The 21446-nt window shown below is 56.1% G+C and overlaps 1 protein-coding gene across 1 annotated transcript in view; it reads right to left on the minus strand.

Moving 5' to 3' along the window:
* Positions 1-5078: 5078 nt before the first annotated feature.
* LOC147090680 (cell surface A33 antigen-like) overlaps positions 5079-21446 on the minus strand; it is a 22736-nt gene continuing 6368 nt past the window's right edge. The window contains exons 2-5 of the mRNA XM_085977449.1: positions 10290-10381; positions 8865-9224; positions 6081-6386; positions 5079-5271 (exon numbers count right to left, since the gene is read on the minus strand). Of these exons, the coding sequence (XP_085833575.1) occupies positions 5177-5271; positions 6081-6386; positions 8865-9224; positions 10290-10362 (834 nt within the window). The 5' untranslated portion in view covers positions 10363-10381 and the 3' untranslated portion in view covers positions 5079-5176. The remainder of the gene's footprint in view (positions 5272-6080; positions 6387-8864; positions 9225-10289; positions 10382-21446) is intronic.

Consider the following 21446-nt stretch of genomic DNA (forward strand, 5'->3'; position numbering starts at 1 on the left):
CAAGACGCAGGCTAACATTTGTGTGTGTCTGTGTGTGTGTGTGGAGGCTTCCGAGTGTGGGTTCTGACTAAACCGGGAGAGGGGTTTAGTTAGAAGACTTTTTCCATTATCTAGGCTTAGATTCTGGGAAGGGGTTGGTTTGGCGTAATCGACAGGGTGGGTATTTTAGTCTAGGGTTATAAGCTAGTGTCTACGGTCACCTACTCATTATGCCGTAAGCGAGAGGAGTAGGGGTTGTTTTGAGAGTGTAATAAAAAGGAATCGGACTTTGACCAACCTGAACTGTTTAGTTTTGTCTGAGTCAATTATAATCTATCCATAGTAACTCCTCGGGTCTGAACTTGGGGGCTATGGTTCACGCTATAATTCGGAAGACCAACCCGGGGGGGGGGGGGGGGGAGGTTTTAAGAGAGCGAAAAATAAAAATGACAGCAGAGAAGGCAATAGAGCAAGGTAGCAGTGGGGGAACTAAAAACCAGAGCGTGTCAGGAAGGGACAGAATGTATAATGATAAAGGTAAAGTAGTAAAAGGGGTAAAAGCAGGAATAAATTGTCAGAAAGCATATTTGAAAGTTCTTTATCTGAATGCACGCAGCATTCGCAACAAAATTGACGAGTTGACGGTACAAATAACTACACATGGGTATGATCTGGTGGCCATTACGGAAACATGGCTGCAAGATAATCATGACTGGGAACTAAACATACAAGGGTATTTGACAATTAGGAAGGACAGACAGGAAGGAAAGGGAGGTGGGGTTGCTATGTTAATCAAGGATGGAATCACTGCAATAGTCAGAAATGATATTGGGTCAAAGGATCAGGATAGTGAAACAGTTTGGGTGGAGATAAGGAATAATAAGGGGAAAAAGTCACTAGTGGGCATAGTCTATAGGCCTCCTAACAATTGCAACTCTGTTGGTCGGAGTATAAATTGGGAAATAGTTGGGGCTTGTAATAAGGGAACAGCTATAATCATGGGGGATTTTAACTTTCATATTGACTGGACAAATCAAATTGGGCATGGCAGCATTGAGGAAGAGTTCATAGAGTGTATTAAGGACGGGTTCCTTGAGCAGTATGTAACTGAACCGACCAGGGGGCAGGCAATCTTAGATCTGGTCCTCTGTAATGAGACAGGATTAATAAAAAATGTCCTAGTAAAGGATCCCCTTGGAATGAGTGACCATAATATGGTTGAATTCCAAATTCAATTTGAGGGTGAGAGTTGGATCTCAAACCAGCGTACTAAGCTTAAATAAAGGAGACTATGAAGGTATGAGAGTAGAATTGACTAAAGTGGACTGGGAAAACAGATTAAAGTGTAAGACGGTACAAGAGCAGTGGTCTACATTCAAGGAGATATTTCACATCTTTCAAGATAAATTTACTCCCCTTTTTCCTCAGTGGAATATAAGAAAAGACAGCCATCCGTGGCTTAGTAAAGTAATAAAGGATAGTATTCGACTGAAAACAAGGGCATATAAAGTAGCCAAATCTAGTGGGAGGATAGAAGATTGGGAAGCATTTAAAAGCCAGCAAACAATAACTAAAAGATTAATTAAGAAAGGGAAGATAGATTATGAAAGTAAACTAGCAAAAAATATAAAAACAGATAGCAAGAGTTTCTACAGCTATATAAAAAGAAAAAGGGTGGCTAAAGTGAACGTTGGTCCCTTAGAGGATGGGACTGGGAAACTAGTGGTGGGGAACATGGAGATGGCAAAGATGCTGAACAAATATTTTGTATCAGTCTTTACAGTAGAGGACACTAAAAATATCCCAACACTGGACAAACAGGGGGCAATGGGGGGGGGGGGGGGGGGGGGGAGGAGCTAAAGACGATTAAAATCACTAAGGAGATGGTACTCAGTAAAATAATGGGACTTAAGGCGGATAAATCCCCCGGACCTGATGGCCTACATCCTAGGGTCTTCAGAGAAGTGGCGGTAGGGATTGTGGATGCATTGGTGATCATTTTCCAGAACTCCCTGGACTCAGGAAAGGTCCCGGCAGATTGGAAAACTGCTAATGTAACACCCTTATTTAAGAAGGGAAGTAGACAAAAAGCTGGAAACTATAGACCAGTTAACCCAACATCTGTGGTTGGCAAAATGTTGGAGTCCATTATTAAGGAAACAGTAACAGAGCATTTGGATAAACATAATTTAATAGGACAGAGTCAGCATGGTTTTACGAAGGGGAAGTCATGTTTGACAAATTTGCTCGAATTCTTTGAGGATGTAACATACAGGGTGGATAAAGGGGAACCAGTGGATGTGGTGTATTTGGACTTCCAAAAGGCATTTGACAAGGTGCCACAAAAGATTACTGATCAAGATAAAAAATCACAGGATTGGGGGTAATATACTGGCATGGGTGGAAGATTGGCTATCTAACAGAAAACAAAGAGTTGGGATAAATGGTTCATTCTCGGGCTGGCAATCAGTAACTAGTGGTGTTCCGCAGGGGTCAGTGCTGGGACCCCAACTCTTTACAATCTATATTAACGATTTGGAGGAAGGGACCGAGTGCAACATATCCAAGTTTGCCGACGATACAAAGATGGGAGGGAAAGCAGTGAGTGAGGAGGACATAAAAAACCTGCAAAAGGACATAGACAGGCTAAGTGAGTGGGCAGAGATTTGGCAGATGCAATATAATGTTGGAAAGTGTGAGGTTATGCACTTTGGCAGAAAAAATCAAAGAGCAAGTTATTATCTAAATGGAGAGAAACTGCAAAGTGCTACAGTACAAAGGGATCTGGGGGTCCTGGTGCATGAAACACAAAAAGTTAGTATGCAGGTGATCAGGAAGGCCAATGGAATCTTGGCTTTTATTGCAAGGGGGATGGAGTATAAAAACAGGGAAGTCTTGCTGCAGTTATACAGGGTATTGGTGAGGCCACACCTGGAATACTGCGTGCAGTTTTGGTTTCCATATTTAAGTAAAGATATACTTGCTCTCGAGGCGGTTCAGAGAAGGTTCACTCGGTTGATTCCAAAGATGAGGGGGTTGACGTATGAGGAAAGGTTGAGTAGGTTGGGACTCTACTCATTGGAGTTCAGAAGAATGAGAGGCGATCTTATCGAAACATATAAGATTGTGAGGGGGCTTGATCGGGTGGATGCGGTGAGGATGTTTCCACTGATGGGTGAGACTAGAACTAGGGGGCATAATCTTAGAATAAGGGGCTGCCCTTTCAAAACTGAGATGAGGAGAAACTTCTTCACTCAGAGGGTAGTAAATCTATGGAATTTGCTACCCCAGAGAGCTGTGGAAGCTGCGACATTAAATAAATTTAAAATGGAGATAGACATTTTCCTAGCAGATAAGGGAATTAGGGGTTACGGGGAGAGGGCAGGGAAGTGGACGCGAGTCTAGATTCAGATCAGCCATGATCCTATTGAATGGCGGAGCAGGCCCGAGGGGCCGTATGGCCTACTCCTACTCCAAATCCCACCTTCATCAGCGGCCTCTGAACGAAACTGGTCACTTTTTGGGAATACGCATACAAAGGCGCACAACAGGCTGACTAACGAGAGTGGAGAAACTGGTGGCTATCCGGGCGAACCTACAACTTATTGAGCCAGATACAGAAGTGTCCACCACACAGCTAGACTCTGACAGAGGAGGAAATGGACACATCAGAGCCAGAGAATCAGGAGGAGCAATGAGGAGTAGAAGACTCAGAAGACTCATGAGTAGAAGACTCAAAGGGACAAAATAAGGACAAATTACAGGCTAAATAAGCTGACGCTCTTTTTATTTTATTTTAGATGGGTCTTTTTTGTGGGGGTTCAATAAAGTTCAAAATTATAACCTAAATAAAGTTTTGAAAGCCTGTTTTTATTTGTATGGAACAGTATGTCTGTTTTGACGACAAAGATAATAAGGGTCAGAGACAAAAACCATCAGTGTGCAAAAAAACTCAAAATTCCCGAAAATTCCCATGGAAAGTTTCCTTTTAAAAATTCCCAGAATTTTGCAACCCTAGTACTGTGCACAGTTTTGGTCTCCTCACCTAAGGAAGGATATACTTGCCTCAGAAGGGGTGCTATGAAGGTTCACTAGATTAATTCCTGGGATGAGAGGGCTGTCCTATGAGGTGAGACTGTGTAGAATGGGCCTATACTCTGGAATTTAGAAGAATGAGAGGTGATCTCACTAAACTTGTAAAATTCTTAGAGGGACTGACAGGGTAGATGCTGAGAGGTTGTTTCCCCTGGCTAGAGTGTCTAGAACTAGGGGGCGTAGTCTCAGGATAAGGGGTTGGCCATTTAGGACTGAGTTAAGGTGGAATTTCTTCACTGAGGGTTGGGAATCTTTGGAATTTTTTATCCCTTGAGGACTGCTCAGTCATTGAGTATATTCAAGATCAATAGATTTTTGATGCTAAGGGAACTAAGGGATATGGGGATCGGCAGGAAAGGAGTTGAGGTTGATGATCAGCCATGATCTTATTGAATGGCAGAGCAGGCTCGAGGGGCCGTATGGCTGACTCCTGCTCCTATTTCTTATGACACCGGGGAGAACTCCCCCTGCTCTTCTTCACAATAGTGCCATGGGATCTTTTACGTCCACCTAAGATGATAGCGGAGGCCTCGGTTTAACGTCTCAACCGAAACCTCAGACAGTGCAGCGCTCCCTCCATACTGCACTGGGAGCGTCAGCCTAGATTACGTGCTCAAGTCTCGGGCATGGGACTCTACCTCACAACCTTCTGTCTCAGAGGCAAAAGCGCCAAGACTCTCACGAAGACACGTCAGCGTGAAAGACATCAGCAAACAAGCTTCTTCAACTGCACAAAATGTCTGCCATTTCCGGCAGCGTTCAAACACAGGCCTTGCCTTGGGAGCTCCCTCTCGTTACATAGAAATATAGAAAAATAGGAGGAGTAGGCCATTCGGCCCTTCGAGCCTGCTCCGCCATTCAATAAGATCATGGCTGATCCTCTAGCTCAATACCATATTCCGGCTCTCTCCCCATACCCCTTGATGCCTTTTGTGTCTATAGAAACAGGATGAACAATATTAGACTCAAATCCGTCAGGACTCGTAGCTCAGACGCGTAGTAAATCGCTTCAGTAAAAGGCTTTATTGGGCTTGGATTATTCCTGTGAATAAAAATAAACCACTACCAGAAACGGTCTCCCCTTCAGGCAGGTTTCCACCATCTAATAGTCACAAAATAATGGAGTGATGAGTAGCAACAGGGCCACGAAGTATTGACCGTGCCTCCAGAGTGTTGACTCGGCACCGCTGCTGGTCTCTGTTGAGTGAACAAGAACGCAGGACATTAAAAGACGAACTGGATCAACTCTCAATCACTTCAAATATTGAGTCCCCTCGTGTCAGAAGTACATCGCGCAGAGCCATGCTGATAGTCTTCGAGGATTGGCCAATAACCCAGTGTCCTCTGATCACGACCCCTGCAACCTTCAACCACCTTCGAGGGCAATTAGGGACGGCAATAAATGCTGGCCCCTTGCCAGCGACACCCACAGCCCGTGAATGAATTAAAAAAATACCCTCCGCTCCTCCGAACAGTCTCCCACTCGCTGCTACCCGGGCTCCCACTTCCCCGCATCCTTCCACTTGCTCCTCAAAATCTCGGACTCCTCTTTGCTGCTGGAATGGCGGCCGCCTACCAGTCAAAATCTGCCATGAGTTTGAGCTTCACGTGGAATGCTAAAGGACATAGATACATATATAGAAGGTAGGAGCAGGAGTCGGCCATTCAGCCCCTCGAGTCTGCTCCGTCATTCAATGAGATCATGGCTGATCATCCAAACTCAGTACCCTGTCCCTGCCTTCTCCCCATATCCCTTGATCCCTTTAGCCTTAAGAAATATATCCAACTCCTTCTTGAATATATTTAATGAATTGGCCTCAACTGCCTTCTGTGGTAGAGAATTCCACAGGTTCACCACTCTCGGTGAAGAAATTCCTCCTCATCTCAGTCCTAAATGGCTTACCCCTTATCCTTAGACTGTGACCCCTGGTTCTGGACTCCCCGGCCATCGGGAACATCCTTCCTGCATCTAGTACTAATTAAAGAGGGACGCAGTTCAGATTTACCTGTGACATTGACGCTCATGAGCGCACACATCTTTGGTCTGGTGGTGTCGTCATCTCCAACACAACAGTTGTAGCTGCCCCCTTGGCTTGGGGAGACTCCCTGCACCAGTAGGTTGACATTTCTGACTGTCGTCAGTCCCCCTTTATCCTGCAGAAGCTGCTGCTCAGATGAACCGTTGCTGTAACTCCAGGTCACAGCCAGCGCCTTTAAGTTGAAGCATTGTGGCTCAAAGCCGCAATGGAGATCCAACTCTCCGCCAGCCTTCACTGTGATCTGCGAGTGCGTTGCCCAGACTGCATCGTCACCTGCAAACATAGGAATACGGCAGAGTGGCATGAGGGCAAGCTGGATGCGTCTGAAAGCTGAAGATATTATATCAGAGTCATAGAGTAGTGTCAGCTGTGGCTCAGTGGGTCGCTCTCTCGCCTCCGAGTCAGAAGGTTGTGGGTTCAAGTCCCCACTCCAGAGACTCGAGCACATAAAGCTAGGCTGACACTCCCAGTGCCAGTGCTGAGGGAGTGCCGTCTTTCGGATGAGACGTTAAACCGAGGCCCCGTCTGCTCTCTCAGGTGGATGTAAAAGATCCCGCGGCCACTATTTCGAAGGGCAGGGGGAGTTTTCCCCGGTGTCCTGGAGCCAATATTTATCCCTCAACCAACAGAAACAGATTATCTGGTCATTGTCACGTTGCTGTTTGTGGGAGCTTGCTGTACGCAAATTGGCTGCTGTGTTTCCCACATTACAACAGTGACTACACTTCAAAAAGTGCGCCATTGGCTGTAAAGCGCTTTGGGATGTCCGGTGGTCATGAACGCCACTATAGAAATGCAAGTCTTTCTTTTGACAGCACATCGAGTCTGTGCCGGCTCTTTCGAAGAGAACAAGAAATAGGAGAAGTCGGCCATTCGGCCCCTTGAACCTGCTCCGCCATTCAATAAGATCATGGCCGATCTAACGACCTCAGCTCTACTTTCCTGCCCTATCCCTAGAATCCAAAAATCTGGGAAATACAGCGGGAAGTTAGCGGCAGCAGTAACTGTTAGCGCCCCGCAACGCTGCGCCAGCGGGGATGACGTCATCGCCATGCACAGCGCCCCGCTCGATCTTCGGTAGCGCCCCGACTTACCGCCAGACGCCATGTTCAACAGGGTCGGGGGGGGGGGGCCTACTTGCAGCCGGGGCAGCACAAATTAAAGGCAAGGTGCCGGCCGGCCATTTTGTTGCTGGCCACCTGCCTGCGCTCCCACCCCCCTCGGAGTGCTGGCTGCGCTCCGTGAGCCCGACACTTCGAGTGCCGGGCTCCTGTCCGCACTCCCGATCCCCGGGGGCCCAGCTGGGCCCCAGGTTGCGCTGCGCAAGGCCCCTCCACTTTAAGGGGAGGAAGGCCTGCAGTACCCTTGCAGCGCCCCAAGACGGAGGCGGAACGCTTCCAGCAGTGCCTCGCTTCCCTCCTGGGGCGCTACTGATGGATATTTGGCTGCGGGGGCGCTAATTTTTTCAGGGCTCTAAAAGCAGCACCCCGGTGAAGTTAGCGCCCCAGAGGGGGCATGACTCAATTTCCCCCACTATGGCTCTAAGGTGACCTAATAGAGGTTTTCAAGATGATGAGAGGTTTTAATAGAATAAATTCTTTAAGTATAACGTGGATAAATGCGAGGTTATCCACTTTGGTGGCAAAAACAGGAAGGCAGATTATCTGAACAGCAATAGATTGGGAGAAGGGGAAGTGCAACGAGACCTGGGTCCTTGCGCACCAGTCGCTGAAGGTAAGCATGCAGGTGCAGCAGGCGGTTCAGAAGGCAAATGGTATGTTGGCCTTCGTAGCAAGAGGGTTCGAGTACAGGAACAAGGATGTCTTGCTGCAGTTGTACAGGGTCTTGGTGAGACCGCACCTTGAGTATTGTGTGCAGTTTTGGTCGCCTTATCTGAGGAAGGATGTTCTTGCCATGGAGGGAGTGCAGCGAAGATTCACCAGACTGATACCTGGGATGGCAGGAATGACGTATGAGGAGATATTGGGTCGATTGGGCTTATACTCACTGGAGTTTAGAAGAATGAGAGGGAATCTCATCGAAACCTATAAAATTCTGTCAGGTCTGGACAGACTAGATGCAGGAAGGATGTTTCTGATGGCCGGGGAGTCCAGAACCAGTGGTCACAGTCTAAGGATAAGGGGTAAGCCATTTGGGACTGAAATGAGGAGGAATTTCCTCACCCAGAGAGTGGTGAACCTGTGGAATTCTCTACCACAGAAGGCAGTAGAGGCCAATTCATTAAATATATTCAAGAAGGAGTTAGATATATTTCTTAAGGCTAAAGGGATCAAGGGATATGGGGAGAAGACAGGGACAGGGTACTGAATGTGGATGATCAGCCATGATCACATTGAATGGCGGAGCAGGCTCGAGGGGCCGAATGGCCTACTCCTGCTCCTATCTTCTATGTTTCTAAATAGGGAAGAAATCTCTCTCAGGCGAGTGAGTCAATAACCAGAGGTCACAGATTCAAAACCACTGGCAAAGGATCTGGAGGGGAGATGAGGAGAAATGTTTCCACTCAGTGGTGCGGATCTGGAACGCTCGACCTGAAGGAGGTGGAAGCTGATTCCATTACTGTAATAATTTTAATGGGGAGTTGGACGGGTCCTTGAGGATGAGTAACTTAGTTACGTAGAAAAAGTGGGGCTGTGGGACGAAGCATGACTGCCCTTAGAGCCAGCAAAGGCTCGACGGGCCGAATGGCCTGCTGTGCTGTAAGTTTCTATCAGTCTAAAATCTCCTTACCTCGAATTACTCCCAGGGATACTCGAGAGCAAACGTCACTTGGAGATCCCGGATGTAAACTAACGTAGCACACATAAGTGCCGTGGTCCTTTGACGTAACGTCCTTGATAGTCAGCCCGGCATCTTCTTTCTTCTCCCAGTCTGGTTGCATTTCTGTTCTGTTATCATACAGGATGTGCTGGACACTGCTGACAGGTTCCGCAAGCTGTTGGTGGACCACCAAATCAGTGGCCGAAGTCGTCTTCTTCTGCCAGACAACCTTCGCCCGCCTTCCTTCACCATTGAAGCGACAAGGAAGCACGACAGTGCCTCCGCATGCAGCCTGAAGATCTGAGTTGGCCTCGACACATAAAGGCTGACCTGCGAAATGAATGCACTCGGTCAGTAGACTGGCTCAGGCCCCCAGCCCTAATGCCAGCCAGTTCAATGGAAAAACAGAGTTCTGGAACATCAAAGCAAAACTCCTTTCAACGCTCAGAGGGTCCTGCTCTCTCGCCCGAGAGTCAGGAGGTCGTGGCTTCAAGCCGTACTGCCCTGGGAGTGTTTGATGGGGCAGTGTAGAGGGAGCTTCACTCTGTATTTAACTTGTGCTGCACCAGCCCTGGGCGTGTTTGATGGGACAGTGTAGAGGGAGCTTTACTCTATTTAACCCGTGCTATACTTGCTCTGGGAGTGTTTGATGGGACAGTGTAGAGGGAGCTATACTCTGTATTTAACCGTGGTGTGGGAGTGTTTGATGGGACGGTGTAGAGGGAGCTTTACTCTGTATCTAACCCGTGCTGTACCTGCCCTGGGTGTGTTTGACCGGTCAGTGTTGAGGGAGCTTTACTCTGTATCTAACCTGTGCTGTACTTGCCCTGGGAGTGTTTGATGGTACAGTGTAGAGGGAGCATTACTCTGTATCTAAGCTGTGCTGTACCTGCCCTGGATGTGTCTCATGGGACAGTGTAGAGGGAGCTTTACTCTGTATCTAACCCATGCTATACTTGCTCTGGGACTGTTTGATGGGTCAGTGTAGAGGGAGCTTTACTCTGTATCTAAGCCGTGCTGTACCTGCCCTGGGAGGGTTTATGGGACAGTGTAGAGGGAGCTATGCTCGGTCTTTAACCTGTGCTGTACCAGCCCTGGGAGGGTTTATGGGGCAGTGTAGAGGGAGCTTTACTCGGTATCTAACCCGTGCTGTACCTGCCCCGGCAGTGTTTGATGGGACAGTGTAGAGAGAGGTTTACTCTGTATCTAACCCGTGCTGTACCTGCCCCGGCAGTGTTTGATGGGACAGTGTAGAGAGAGGTTTACTCTGTATCTAACCCGTGCTGTACCTGCCCCGGCAGTGTTTGATGGGACAGTGTAGAATGAGCTTTGTTGAAGGGCACCTTTAGTGAATGTTTAAAAGGAAAACATACTCTGTCCAGAGCAGATCCTTACCAACACAGAACAACATCGGCATCCACAGCAGCCAGATTATAATGCAGGAGTAGAGACCAGGCCAATAGTTCATGGAGTGAGACACACGAGACCTGAAATGAGACAGCAACAAACATCTTGTTCCTACTGAGCTCCACACTTCCACACTAATCAAAGCTGCAGCCACGTTCTGTTCCTCTTGCCTCCTGTTGTATCATATTATTGGGTTCTGACTTTCACAGCCGAAACTCAAGACAAACCCAGTAGACATTGCGCGAGTTTAAACTGAGCCAAAGACAGAGAAATAATGACCAAATGTGGAGTTAGATGACAAAAATCGTGAAATGAAAGAAAGACAATTAGTTAACCAAATCCAACCCTCCCACAGCCCAGGTACACTCTCCCCCATCATGGGCTCCACCCACCCATTCAATCTCCTCCCACAGCCCAGGTACACTCTCCCCTATCATGGGCTCCACCCACCCATTCAATCTCCTCCCACAGCCCAGGTACACTCTACCCCATCATTGACTCTCCCCACCCATTCAATCTCCTCCCACAGCCCAGGTACACTCTCCCCCATCATGGGCTCCACCCACCCATTCAATCTCCTCCCACAGCCCAGGTACACTCTCCCCCATCATGGGCTCCACCCACCCATTCAATCTCCTCCCACAGCCCAGGTACACTCTCCCCGATCATGGGCTCCACCCACCCATTCAATCTCCTCCCACAGCCCATGTACACTCTCCCCTATCATGGGCTCCACCCACCCATTCAATCTCCTCCCACAGCCCAGGTACACTCTCCCCCATCATGGGCTCCACCCACCCATTCAATCTCCTCCCACAGCCCAGGTACACTCTCCCCGATCATGGGCTCCACCCACCCATTCAATCTCCTCCCACAGCCCATGTACACTCTCCCCTATCATGGGCTCCACCCACCCATTCAATCTCCTCCCACAGCCCAGGTACACTCTCCCCGATCATGGGCTCCACCCACCCATTCAATCTCCTCCCACAGCCCATGTACACTGTACCCCATCATGGGCTCCACCCACCCATTCAATCTCCTCCCACAGCCCAGGTACACTCTCCCCCATCATGGGCTCCACCCACCCATTCAATCTCCTCCCACAGCCCAGGTACACTCTCCCCGATCATGGGCTCCACCCACCCATTCAATCTCCTCCCACAGCCCATGTACACTCTCCCCGATCATGGGCTCCACCCACCCATTCAATCTCCTCCCACAGCCCAGGTACACTCTGCCCGATCATGGGCTCCACCCACCCATTCAATCTCCTCCCACAGCCCAGGTACACTCTGCCCGATCATGGGCTCCACCCACCCATTCAATCTCCTCCCACAGCCCATGTACACTCTCCCCTATCATGGGCTCCACCCACCCATTCAATCTCCTCCCACAGCCCAGGTACACTCTCCCCTATCATGGGCTCCACCCACCCATTCAATCTCCTCCCACAGCCCAGGTACACTCTCTCCCATCATGGGCTCCACCCACCCATTCAATCTCCTCCCACAGCCCATGTACACTCTACCCCATCATGGGCTCCACCCACCCATTCAATCTCCTCCCACAGCCCATTTACACTCTCCCCTATCATGGACTCTCCCCCACACATTCAATCTCCTCCCACAGTCAATGTACACTCTCCCCTATCATGGGCTCCACCCACCCATTCAATCTCCTCCCACAGCCCAGGTACACTCTCCCCCATCATGGGCTCCACCCACCCATTCAATCTCCTCCCACAGCCCAGGTACACTCTCCCCTATCATGGGCTCCACCCACCCATTCAATCTCCTCCCACAGCCCAGGTGCACTCTCCCCTATCATGGGCTCCACCCACCCATTCAATCTCCTCCCACAGCCCATGTACACTCTCCCCGATCATGGGCTCCACCCACCCATTCAATCTCCTCCCACAGCCCAGGTACACTCTACCCCATCATGGCTCCACCCACCCATTCAATCTCCTCCCACAGCCCAGGTACACTCTACCCCATCATGGGCTCCACCCACCCATTCAATCTCCTCCCACAACCCAGGTACACTCTCCCCCATCATGGGCTCCACCCACCCATTCAATCTCCTCCCACAGCCCAGGTACACTCTCCCCGATCATGGGCTCCACCCACCCATTCAATCTCCTCCCACAGCCCATGTACACTGTACCCCATCATGGGCTCCACCCACCCATTCAATCTCCTCCCACAGCCCAGGTACACTCTCCCCCATCATGGGCTCCACCCACCCATTCAATCTCCTCCCACAGCCCAGGTACACTCTCCCCGATCATGGGCTCCACCCACCCATTCAATCTCCTCCCACAGCCCATGTACACTCTACCCCATCATGGGCTCCACCCACCCATTCAATCTCCTCCCACAGCCCAGGTACACTCTACCCCATCATGGGCTCCACCCACCCATTCAATCTCCTCCCACAACCCAGGTACACTCTACCCCATCATGGGCTCCACCCACCCATTCAATCTCCTCCCACAGCCCAGGTACACTCTACCCCATCATTGACTCTCCCCCACCCATTTAATCTCTGAGGCAAAGTTTCGGGTAAATCGGTCACAGTTGCCCAAAGGGAATCGAGCAAAAGGCTAGAATATTCATCCAACCACACATCCACTCTGTAAAACCATGGCCTGTTGCTCTCCACAGCCAAGAACCCCTTGCCCCAGCCATTCAGTTCCTGCACGCCTTAATATAAATGACTGAAAATCCAGATTCATTGACCTACTCGAAACTGTTTTAAATTACATCTGGGAAACGAGATGAGTCATCCTGCTGGCTGACTGGGACGTGAAGTTCCTGACCGTCCCTGATCTGCAAGCATCGTCTGTGTTTTATAATCTTAAGGACGTTAGGGTGAGATGTAATTCTATATTGTCTATCAGCAGCTCCTCTTATTCCGTTCTCCCTCAGGTGCTTAACTAGCTTCCCCTTAAATGCACTGCAATTGTGAAAGATACGAATTGTATTTCCACTGATGCTGTTTCAATTTCATAGGGGACGCAAAGTATATCTCGGACAACCTTGCTGTAATTCATGGGGGAGAAATTCGGTATTGCCCATTTTGGGGCGCTAATATCGGCCGGTCGCAAAGTTTAGCGCCCGGTGCTAATTATCGCCTCCCACTGCAAAATTGGCCTCTATCGCCCCCTGGAGGTGATTTGAGCATTAAATCAGGCACTACACACCTCTAAGGCGCAGACGTCAGGGAGCGAGGCGCTACCTCAGAACGCTACCGAAGCTCAGGCGATGTCCATTACCATGGAAGCCAGACAGACTGGTGCAGTCCACTTAAAGGGGAGGGGCCATCTTGTTGGCCAGACACACCCTGCTCATTGCAGTCTTGAATCTCGGCCTGGAGAGACCTCAAAAGCAATTGTGTTGGAAGCCCTAATGGATATGCCCAGGGAAAGAGCCCGGCACTTAGGAACCTCAAAAGTGGTGCCGAGGGCCAAAACTCCTTAGGACAGCGTTAAAACCAAAAATGTTGCTGACAAGAAAAGGCAGGAAGCAGCCACCTTTAAATAGCGCTCCCCCAGCCCCTTCCCGACTTGAAAACATTCCCCGGTACCTGTCGTTCCTAGCGGCAGGCGCTAAGGCAGGGGGCGCCACTCAATATCCAGTCCGGGGCATTGCACACTCGACTGACGTCAGGATCTGCGGGCGCAGGAGATCGTGGCGGTAGTGTTTAACACTGCCGCAAAACGACTGGTTAATTTCGCAAGAGGCGCAAACATCACCGCGCTCAGGCGCTACTTGCTTTGCGCCCTCTTCTAACGGGAGGCGCTAATCAACCAAATTTTTACACCATTAGATCTTCTCTTACTGATGTGCATCAAAACAGTCACTACACTTCAAAAAGTGTTTAATTGGCTGTAAAGCGCTTTGGAACGTCCTGAAAGGCACTGGAGAAATGCAAGTCTTTCTGTCTTTACTGCAGGCAGTGTGGAGTTGACATGTAATCATTCTCTGCTGGGTAGACATAGCCCCACATTTGTGTCATGCACACTGACCGAGTGCAGTCTATTAGTTTTGTATATCTGAGGAGAGGCCAGGCTAATTGCCCTCAGAGTATGGCGTCAAAGAGCCCTAGCAAAACTGAAGTGAATGGGGTCAAAGAGAAGACCCTCGTATGGCTGGAGTCATACTTGACCCACAAGGAAAATGAAGGCGAGAGCCTTGGCTCAGCGGGTAGCAACCCCCCTCACCCCGCCTCTGATTCAGAAGGTCGTGGGTTCAAGACTTAAGCACAAAATCCAGGCTGACACACCAGGGCAGTGCTGAGGGAGCGCTGCACCGTCGGAGGTGCTGTCTTTCGGATGAGCTGACAAACCGAGGCCCCCCCCCCACACCCACCCCCTCGGGCATTATGTAAAAGATCCCGCAGCCGCTATTTAAAGAGCAGGGGAGTTCTCAGTGCGCTGAGTGTCAGTGAGCTGCGGCATACAAACCCCCGCCTCTGACTGTGAGCCCTGGGACAGTGGTTCTCAAACTGGGGTCCGTAGAGACTGTCAATGGAGTCCGTGAAAAAAAAACCCCAATCGATGGTGCAGAACGGCCGCGTGGACAGGTCAGCAGTGGCTGTGCGTTGCAGAAAAAAAAGAGGGACCGGAAAAAGACGGCGGGGCCCGCAGCAGCTATCAAAAGGAATCGGAGGTGGAAAAACACAGGGCCTTTGGTCACGGCAATTTGTCCTTGGTGCAGAGAAGGTTGAGAGGAGATTTGATGGAGGTGTTCAAAATCATGGTCTGGACAGAGTAGAGAAAGAGAAACTGTTCCCATTGACGGAAGGGTCGAGAACCAGAGGACACAGATTCAAGATGATTGGCAAAAGAACCAAAGGCGACGTGAGGAAAAACTTTTTTTTACGCAGCATGTGGTTAGGATCTGGAATGCACTGTGTGAGGGTGGTGGAGGCAGACTCAATCACAGCTTTCAAAAGGGAGTGGGATAAATATCTGAAGGAAATAAAATGTGCAGGGCTATGGGGAAAGGGCGGGGCGGTGGGACTAGCTGAGGTGCTCTTGCAGACAGCTGGCACGGGCTGGACAGGCCGAATGGCCTCCTTCTGTGCCGTAACCATTCTATGATTCTATAGACAGAGCCCTGGGGTGTCAGGGAGGACCTGGGCCTACACACAGAGCCCTGGAGAGAGTCAGTGAGGTCTGCAGCCTGTTACTGCTAGCCTGGGGGTGGGTGGGGGTGAAGGGAGTCTCAATTGTCAGCCGGCTGAGCACTCTCACCCGAGTCAGGAGGTTGTGGGTTCAAACCCCACTCCAGAGACTTGAGCACATAATCCAGGCCCACAATCCCAGTACCAGTACTGAGGGAACGCTGCACTGTCGGAGGAGCCGTCTTTCAAATGAGACATTAAACCCAAGGCCCCATCTGCTCTCAGGTGCACGTAAAGAAAGATCCCACTGCACTTTCCAGGGGAGCACTCCCCGGACTCCTGACAAATATTTCTCCCTCAACCAACACCGAGAAACAGATGATCTGGTCATTATCACATTGTTGTTTGTGGGAGCTTGCTGTGCGCAAATTGGCTGCCGCGTTTCCTACATTACAACAGTGACCACACTTCAAAAAGTGCTCCATTGGCTGTGAAGCGCTTTGAGACGTCCCGAGGTGGTGATAGAAATGCAAGTCTTTCTGTCTTGGTGACAGAGATCTTGCCTTGATGTCACCCAAGATATCGAACCACACAAGGTCAAGGGTGACTGTCAGCCATTTTGTGATAAAGATGCTCAGGAGGAAAAATTGGGTGGCGCTGCTAACTTCGCCAGGGCGCTACTTTTAGCACCCACGCACCCGAAATTAAATGGTAGTGCCCCCAAGCAGGAGGTGGGGTGCTACTGGAAGCGCTTCCCCTCCCTCTTGGGCCGCTCCCATTCAATATCGCGGCACCACGTGCCACTCGGGCTGGCACGTAGCACCGCGGTACTGCAGGCCTCCCTACCCTGATTAAAGGGGGGAGGGCCCTAGCGCAGTCCGCACCGGGGCCCTGCTGGACAACCGGGGAGCGGGGTGTCGGCAAAAGAGCCCGGCACTCCGCAGGAGGAGGCCAGAGGGGGCAGGTGCTGGCAGTCAGCACCCCCCCAAAAAAATTACCTTTAATTATCACCGCCCCGCCACAAACAGGGCACCCTGACCCTGTCGGACATAGCGTCCGCTGGTAGAGCAGGGGGCGCGAGCCACGTTTGTGGCCAGGGCATGGCGCACGGTGATGACATCGCCGCCCCCGCGAGGCGCAAAGCAACCAAATTTGTCCCCCCTTAGATGCGAAGTAAATTGCCCACGGCTATAAGTGCGGAGCAGGCTCGAGGGGGGCCCTGCAGTCTATTCCTGCTCCTATTTGGTGCACAACTACTTCGCTGCGCAGGTTAAAAAAATGTCTCAAAAATCTAAAATTCTGAGCCCCCCACCCTCACATCTACCAATATTAATCCCTGTGTACGAAGTACCCTTCTCCAAACTGTGACCAACTTACAGAACAGGCACAAACTGAAGCAGCCCCGCAAATGGCCAGAGAGAGGTGGGGGGGGGAGGAGAGGAGGCGGGGGGGGGGAGAGGAGAGGCGGGGGGGGAGAGAGGCGGGGGGGAGAGAGAGGCGGGGGGGGGGAGAGAGAGGCGGGGGGGGGGAGAGAGAGGCGGGGGGGGGGAGAGAGAGGCGGGGGGGGGGAGAGAGAGGCGGGGGGGGGAGAGAGAGGCGGGAGAGGCGGGGGGGAGAGAGAGGCGGGGGGGGAGAGAGAGGCGGCGGGGGGGGGAGAGAGAGGCGGGGGGGGAGAGAGAGGCGGGGGGGGAGAGAGAGGCGGGGGGGGAGAGAGAGGCGGGGGGGGAGAGAGAGGCGGGGGGGAGAGAGAGGCGGGGGGGGAGAGAGAGGCGGGGGGGAGAGAGAGGCGGGGGGGGAGAGAGAGGCGGGGGGGGGAGGAGAGAGAGGCGGGGGGGGAGAGAGAGGCGGGGGGGGGAGAGAGAGGCGGGGGGGGAGAGAGAGGCGGGGGGGGAGAGAGAGGCGGGGGGGGAGAGAGAGGCGGGGGGGGAGAGAGAGGCGGGGGGGGGAGAGAGAGGCGGGGGGGGAGAGAGAGGCGGGGGGGGAGAGAGAGGCGGGGGGGGAGAGAGAGGCGGGGGGGGGAGAGAGAGGCGGGGGGGGGAGAGAGAGGCGGGGGGGGAGAGAGAGGCGGGGGGGGAGAGAGAGGCGGGGGGGGAGAGAGAGGCGGGGGGGGGAGAGAGAGGCGGGGGGGGGAGAGAGAGGCGGGGGGGGAGAGAGAGGCGGGGGGGGAGAGAGAGGCGGGGGGGGAGAGAGAGGCGGGGGGGGAGAGAGAGGCGGGGGGGGAGAGAGAGGCGGGGGGGAGAGAGAGGCGGGGGGGGAGAGAGAGGCGGGGGGAGAGAGGCGGGGGGGAGAGAGAGGCGGGGGGGGAGAGAGAGGCGGGGGGGGAGAGAGAGGCGGGGGGGGGAGAGAGAGGCGGGGGGGGAGAGAGAGGCGGGGGGGGAGAGAGAGGCGGGGGGGGAGAGAGAGGCGGGGGGGGAGAGAGAGGCGGGGGGGGAGAGAGAGGCGGGGGGGGGAGAGAGAGGCGGGGGGGGAGAGAGAGGCGGGGGGGGAGAGAGAGGCGGGGGGGGAGAGAGAGGCGGGGGGGGAGAGAGAGGCGGGGGGGGAGAGAGAGGCGGGGGGGGAGAGAGAGGCGGGGGGGGGAGAGAGAGGCGGGGGGGGGAGAGAGAGGCGGGGGGGGGAGAGAGAGAGAGGCGGGGGGGGAGAGAGAGGCGGGGGGGGAGAGAGAGGCGGGGGGGGGAGAGAGAGGCGGGGGGGAGAGAGAGGCGGGGGGGGAGAGAGAGGCGGGGGGGGGAGAGAGAGGCGGGGGGGGAGAGAGAGGCGGGGGGGGGAGAGAGAGGCGGGGGGGGAGAGAGAGGCGGGGGGGGAGAGAGAGGCGGGGGGGGAGAGAGAGGCGGGGGGGGAGAGAGAGGCGGGGGGGGAGAGAGAGGCGGGGGGGGAGAGAGAGGCGGGGGGGGAGAGAGAGGCGGGGGGGGAGAGAGAGGCGGGGGGGGGAGAGAGAGGCGGGGGGGGAGAGAGAGGCGGGGGGGGAGAGAGAGGCGGGGGGGGAGAGAGAGGCGGGGGGGGAGAGAGAGGCGGGGGGGGAGAGAGAGGCGGGGGGGGAGAGAGAGGCGGGGGGGGAGAGAGAGGCGGGGGGGGAGAGAGAGGCGGGGGGGGAGAGAGAGGCGGGGGGGGGAGAGAGAGGCGGGGGGGGAGAGAGAGGCGGGGGGGGAGAGAGAGGCGGGGGGGGAGAGAGAGGCGGGGGGGGAGAGAGAGGCGGGGGGGGAGAGAGAGGCGGGGGGGGAGAGAGAGGCGGGGGGGGAGAGAGAGGCGGGGGGGGAGAGAGAGGCGGGGGGGGAGAGAGAGGCGGGGGGGGAGAGAGAGGCGGGGGGGGAGAGAGAGGCGGGGGGGGAGAGAGAGGCGGGGGGGGAGAGAGAGGCGGGGGGGGAGAGAGAGGCGGGGGGGGAGAGAGAGGCGGGGGGGGAGAGAGAGGCGGGGGGGGAGAGAGAGGCGGGGGGGGAGAGAGAGGCGGGGGGGGAGAGAGAGGCGGGGGGGGGAGAGAGAGGCGGGGGGGGAGAGAGAGGCGGGGGGGGGAGAGAGAGGCGGGGGGGGAGAGAGAGGCGGGGGGGGAGAGAGAGGCGGGGGGGGAGAGAGAGGCGGGGGGGGAGAGAGAGGCGGGGGGGGGAGAGAGAGGCGGGGGGGGAGAGAGAGGCGGGGGGGGAGAGAGAGGCGGGGGGGGAGAGAGAGGCGGGGGGGGAGAGAGAGGCGGGGGGGGAGAGAGAGGCGGGGGGGGAGAGAGAGGCGGGGGGGGAGAGAGAGGCGGGGGGGGAGAGAGAGGCGGGGGGGGAGAGAGAGGCGGGGGGGAGAGAGAGGCGGGGGGGGAGAGAGAGGCGGGGGGGGGAGAGAGAGGCGGGGGGGGGAGAGAGAGGCGGGGGGGGAGAGAGAGGCGGGGGGGGAGAGAGAGGCGGGGGGGGGAGAGAGAGGCGGGGGGGGAGAGAGAGGCGGGGGGGGAGAGAGAGGCGGGGGGGGAGAGAGAGGCGGGGGGGGAGAGAGAGGCGGGGGGGGGAGAGAGAGGCGGGGGGGGGAGAGAGAGGCGGGGGGGGAGAGAGAGGCGGGGGGGGAGAGAGAGGCGGGGGGGGAGAGAGAGGCGGGGGGGGAGAGAGAGGCGGGGGGGGAGAGAGAGGCGGGGGGGAGAGAGAGGCGGGGGGGGAGAGAGAGGCGGGGGGGGGAGAGAGAGGCGGGGGGGGAGAGAGAGGCGGGGGGGGAGAGAGAGGCGGGGGGGGAGAGAGAGGCGGGGGGGGAGAGAGAGGCGGGGGGGGAGAGAGAGGCGGGGGGGGAGAGAGAGGCGGGGGGAGAGGCGGGGGAGAGAGAGGCGGGGGGGGAGAGAGAGGCGGGGGGGGAGAGAGAGGCGGGGGGGAGAGAGAGGCGGGGGGGAGAGAGAGGCGGGGGGGGAGAGAGAGGCGGGGGGGGGAGAGAGAGGCGGGGGGGAGAGAGCGAGAGAGAGGCGGGGGGGGAGAGAGAGGCGGGGGGGGAGAGAGAGGCGGGGGGGGAGAGAGAGGCGGGGGGGGAGAGAGAGGCGGGGGGGGAGAGAGAGGCGGGGGGGGAGAGAGAGGCGGGGGGGGAGAGAGAGGCGGGGGGGGAGAGAGAGGCGGGGGGGGAGAGAGAGGCGGGGGGGGAGAGAGAGGCGGGGGGGGGAGAGAGAGGCGGGGGGGGGAGAGAGAGGCGGGGGGGGAGAGAGAGGCGGGGGGGGAGAGAGAGGCGGGGGGGGAGAGAGAGGCGGGGGGGAGAGAGAGGCGGGGGGGGGAGAGAGAGGCGGGGGGGGAGAGAGAGGCGGGGGGGGAGAGAGAGGCGGGGGGGGAGAGAGAGGCGGGGGGGGAGAGAGAGGCGGGGGGGGGAGAGAGAGGCGGGGGGGGAGAGAGAGGCGGGGGGGGAGAGAGAGGCGGGGGGGGAGAGAGAGGCGGGGGGGGAGAGAGAGGCGGGGGGGGAGAGAGAGGCGGGGGGGGAGAGCGAGAGAGGCGGGGGGGGGAGAGAGAGGCGGGGGGGGGAGAGAGAGGCGGGGGGGGAGAGAGAGGCGGGGGGGGAGAGAGAGGCGGGGGGGGAGAGAGAGGCGGGGGGGGGGGAGAGAGAGGCGGGGGGGGAGAGAGAGGCGGGGGGGGAGAGAGAGGCGGGGGGGGAGAGAGAGGCGGGGGGGGAGAGAGAGGCGGGGGGGGAGAGAGAGGCGGGGGGGGAGAGAGAGGCGGGGGGGGAGAGAGAGGCGGGGGGGGAGAGAGAGGCGGGGGGGAGAGAGAGGCGGGGGGGGAGAGAGAGGCGGGGGGGGAGAGAGAGGCGGGGGGGGAGAGAGAGGCGGGGGGGGAGAGAGAGGCGGGGGGGGAGAGAGAGGCGGGGGGGGAGAGAGAGGCGGGGGGGGAGAGAGAGGCGGGGGGGGGAGAGAGAGGCGGGGGGGGAGAGAGAGGCGGGGGGGGAGAGAGAGGCGGGGGGGGAGAGAGAGGCGGGGGGGGAGAGAGAGGCGGGGGGGGAGAGAGAGGCGGGGGGGAGAGAGAGGCGGGGGGGGGAGAGAGAGGCGGGGGGGGAGAGAGAGGCGGGGGGGGAGAGAGAGGCGGGGGGGGGAGAGAGAGGCGGGGGGGGAGAGAGAGGCGGGGGGGGAGAGAGAGGCGGGGGGGGAGAGAGAGGCGGGGGGGGAGAGAGAGGCGGGGGGGGAGAGAGAGGCGGGGGGGGAGAGAGAGGCGGGGGGGGAGAGAGAGGCGGGGGGGGAGAGAGAGGCGGGGGGGAGGGGAGAGAGAGGCGGGGGGGGAGAGAGAGGCGGGGGGGGAGAGAGAGGGCGGGGGGGGAGAGAGAGGCGGGGGGGGAGAGAGAGGCGGGGGGGGAGAGAGAGGCGGGGGGGAGAGAGAGGCGGGGGGGGGAGAGAGAGGCGGTGGGGGGAGAGAGAGGCGGGGGGGGAGAGAGAGGCGGGGGGGGGAGAGAGAGGCGGGGGGGGGAGAGAGAGGCGGGGGGGGGAGAGAGAGGCGGGGGGGGAGAGAGAGGCGGGGGGGGAGAGAGAGGCGGGGGGGGAGAGAGAGGCGGGGGGGGAGAGAGGGAGAGAGGCGGGGGGGGAGAGAGAGG

Source organism: Somniosus microcephalus, unplaced genomic scaffold, assembly GCF_052327205.1.
Source record: "Somniosus microcephalus isolate GS21.2 unplaced genomic scaffold, FLI_Smic_1.0 unresolved_chr4, whole genome shotgun sequence".
In the NCBI taxonomy this organism is placed as follows: domain Eukaryota; kingdom Metazoa; phylum Chordata; class Chondrichthyes; order Squaliformes; family Somniosidae; genus Somniosus; species Somniosus microcephalus.